At 53.7% G+C, this 3482-nt stretch overlaps 1 protein-coding gene across 1 annotated transcript; it reads right to left on the bottom strand.

Moving 5' to 3' along the window:
* Nucleotides 1-1395: 1395 nt before the first annotated feature.
* Nucleotides 1396-3022, bottom strand: slc18a3a (solute carrier family 18 member 3a; the record flags this gene model as incomplete). The annotated part of the gene is given in 9 exon segments (XM_084322063.1): nt 1396-1679; nt 1682-1715; nt 1717-1881; nt 1883-2014; nt 2016-2174; nt 2176-2574; nt 2576-2824; nt 2827-2904; nt 2906-3022. Coding segments are annotated over 9 exon segments (1617 nt in total), but the record flags the coding sequence as incomplete, so codon positions are not given.
* Between the last annotated feature and the right edge of the window lie 460 nt (nt 3023-3482).

The following is a 3482-nucleotide window of genomic DNA, read 5'->3' as shown; positions in this document are numbered from 1 at the left end:
ATGTTTACAATATGGGTATTTATTTTAGCTCCACGTTTTGTCAAGCTTTATATATTTATATTGTTTGGCCTAATTTAATTCAAACAAGGTGATCGTTGCGGGCAAACAGAGATTGTATTATGAATTATGAATTAAGTAGCGCGGCCCAACTCTGGAGGCTGTTCAATAATGTGAATGATGAATTAATGTATGCTTATTAAATGTGAAATTAAAATTCAAATATATCTTTTGAAGAAAACAATCAGCTCAGACCAACAATAGGCCCTTATTTATAATTTGGAAAAGTCTTTCGACTGAGAGAGTTGTGGTGACAGTTCGCGTCCGTGGAATCCCACTTTCCTATAATCACGCGTTTAATAAACCAAACCAATAAGCACATGTCCTCACAAGGAATAATTCATACGACCGTGTGTACCGTTTCACATATTCTTGATTTAATTATGTACATTATTATACACGTATATACAGTTGAGATTTCGTATGGTACATTTAGGCTATGCATTCCAGACACCATCCAAAATAAATCGAGTATAGAGAGAGAGAGAGAGAGAGAGAGAGAGAGAGAGAGAGAGAGAGAGAGAGAGAGAGAGAGAGAGAGAGAGAGAGAGAGAGAGAGAGAGAGAGAGAGAGAGCACAACAGACAACAAGACGCGTAATTCACTTCCATCAAACCCGCACCGTTCTCAAATTGTCCTCGTGACATATTGCATATTGATTTTTTAGCAGCACAACTTCAGCAAAATAAATATAGATTATATTGAACGACGACGTGTACATTTCCTTTGCTCTTTTCTTCTTGACACATTTACACACATCAGTCCCTGAATATGATATGATGAATCCATTGTTTTGACAGTGATGATACACACAACATACGGACAATGAACAGACTTTTATCCCAACAAATCTTGTACACATTAATGCTTAGATGAATAATCGCCAGCGAGCTCTGTGTCTATAATATACCGTGGATAGGCTACTGTACTTGAGATGAGACAACGTCCAAAGGAATTCCTCTCGAGAGGCGGGGAGATTGATTTGAGCCCCCCCCCCCCCCCCCCCCCCCACTGTTACACAATCCTATAATCAGATTATGTAAATGGCTGGATCGGTGCATAACAGTGTGAGGACATAGCTATCGCTTTGTGGGCACTTTTGATATACTTCGTATACTCAGTTTCTTAAAAGTACTCTCACTCGTATATACTCTCCCCCCGCCGAGGAAGAGCCCTCGCGCGGAATAATGACCTTTGTGTTACACAACCCTATAATAATCAGATCATGTATAAATGGGTGGATCGGTGCGTAACATCGAGGACGGTGTTATATAGCTATCGCTTTATGGGCACTTTTGATACTTTGTACACTCAAGTTTCTATAAAAGTATACTTTTTTTTACGCGTACTCTAACTCTCCTCCCGAGGATTCCTCCTCGGAACGTGACCTTTGCGCAAAGGTCCCGTCGACCGCCGTGGTCGTCGTGGTGCACAGGCCCTTCCTCTTCTTCTCGCGCGCCTCCATCTTGATGGCGTCGTACAGTCCCTTCGTCGGGGGGCCGTCGCCGTCGCCGTCGTCGAGCAACAGGTTCCTCTCGGAGAACGACGGGCTCTTCATGCGCGACACGTTCCGCAGCGCCAGCAGCAGCGGCGCGTACAGCACGTTGGCGAGGCCCATGCCAGGTTCAGCTGCACGAAGCCCATGTCGTGGACGATCTTGGCCCGCCACCACGGGCCCCAGGGCGTACGCCACGCAGTAGGAGATGTCGGCGATGGCGTACACGCTGCCGTACACCGACACGTAGCGCACGTCGACGAGGAACGCCAGCGTGGGCAGCAGCGCCGTGTCCACCAGGGCGATGCCGAAGCAGATGCCGCACAGGGGGCACCATGAGCTGGCCGAAGTTCTTGCAGGCGGGCACGGTGCAGGAGCTGGCGCCGATGAACACCATGCCGATGGCGCCGTAGAACCACTGCAGGTGCGGGTACTTGCCCGCCAGCTTGACGGTGAGGTAGACGCGCGAGCACGTGGGGGAAGAAGGCCGGGAACCACGTCATGCCGATCTGCCACTGGCTGGCGCCCATGGTGCTCTCCATCCAGTTGGCGATGGTGGGCTCCAGGAAGGCCAGCGGGATGTTGCAGGTGGTGAGGGCGCCCGCCACCACCACGATGTAGGGGGTCGATCATCAGCCGCGTGATGGGCGTGCCCACGGGCATGTTCTCCCGCTCGCGCTTGGCGAACGGCCGCAGCACCACCAGGCACGCGATGCCGTCGGCCAGGCAGATGCACGCCAGCACCAGGAAGGGCACCCGCTTGCCGGCGAACTCGTAGAGGACGCCGCCGAACGGCGGCGCCACCAGGCTGCCGAAGGAGATGAAGGCCAGCGCGATGCCCAGCGCCTTGGTGCGCTCGCCCTCCTCCGTGTACTTGTCGGCGATCATGGCGATGCCGGAGGTGTCGGCGAACGCCGAGCCCAGCCCCTGCATGCTGCGCGCCAGGAACAGGGTCCAGTAGTTCTCGGCGAAGGCGAAGATCAGCGTGGAGAGGAACATGACGTTGAGGCCGATGAACAGGGGGGATGTCGTAGCCGATGCGGTCGATGAAGGTGCCGCTCAGCGGGTTGACGAGCAGCTGCAGGATGGCCTTGGAGGCGAACAGCACGCCGATCTGCATGTCGAAGTCCCCCTTGGTCACCTTGTGGAAGGACTCGGCGGAGGTGGCGTTGGTGCCGTTGATCATCACCGGGTGCACCGCCGCCGCGTGTTGCCGGTGTTGCTCGGCCTCGTGCTGCAGCTCCACCAGGTAGTCGGGGATGATGGGGCACGATCACCCATGTAGAGCATGTTGTCCAGCAGCAGCGCGACGCACACGATCACCAGGATGACCGGCCTCTGGCGGTCGGGGTTTCTGCATCGCGGTGCCCAGTTGTTTGGTCCTCTCGCTCATCTGGGACAGCTTGGTGGCGGCGGTCTGGGCCAGGTTGCTGGCCGCTTGTCGCGGCGCCTCCTTCTCCGAGTCCGGCGGTCCTCATCCTCACCCCCCCCTCCTCCTCCTGTGCCGGCTCCATGGTGGTCTCCTCTCCTCCTCTTGGAAAAGTCTCCTCTCTTCACACAATTCAATCGATTCGTCTTTATATCAGAACGCAGCGCACGTTAGTTCTGTGTTTTAATTAATAAATAAAACCTCTCCTCCTCCTCCTCCTCCTCCGCTGCTGGACACAACTTCCCCGGGTTTCTTTTTGGTTCCTCGGCGCGCAGTCCCGTCCCCACTCCCGTCCCCACTCCTCCTTGGTCGCGTTGTATTATTATTATCCCTCAGTGCTGCCGCCGCTTCGTTCTCCACTCTTATTGCTCCGTTATCATCATCATCATCTCATCATATTCCCGTCATTCAGGCTGACGTCCCCCCGGGGAGAACAACACAACAACAACAACAACAACAATCTCAGGAGCTCCTGTCCTGACGCGCCCCGGGTTTTGGGGTT

Source organism: Notolepis coatsorum, assembly GCF_963971535.1.
Source record: "Notolepis coatsorum genome assembly, chromosome: 9".
In the NCBI taxonomy this organism is placed as follows: Eukaryota; Metazoa; Chordata; class Actinopteri; order Aulopiformes; family Paralepididae; genus Notolepis; species Notolepis coatsorum.
This window is presented reverse-complemented; position numbering and strand designations above follow the sequence as displayed.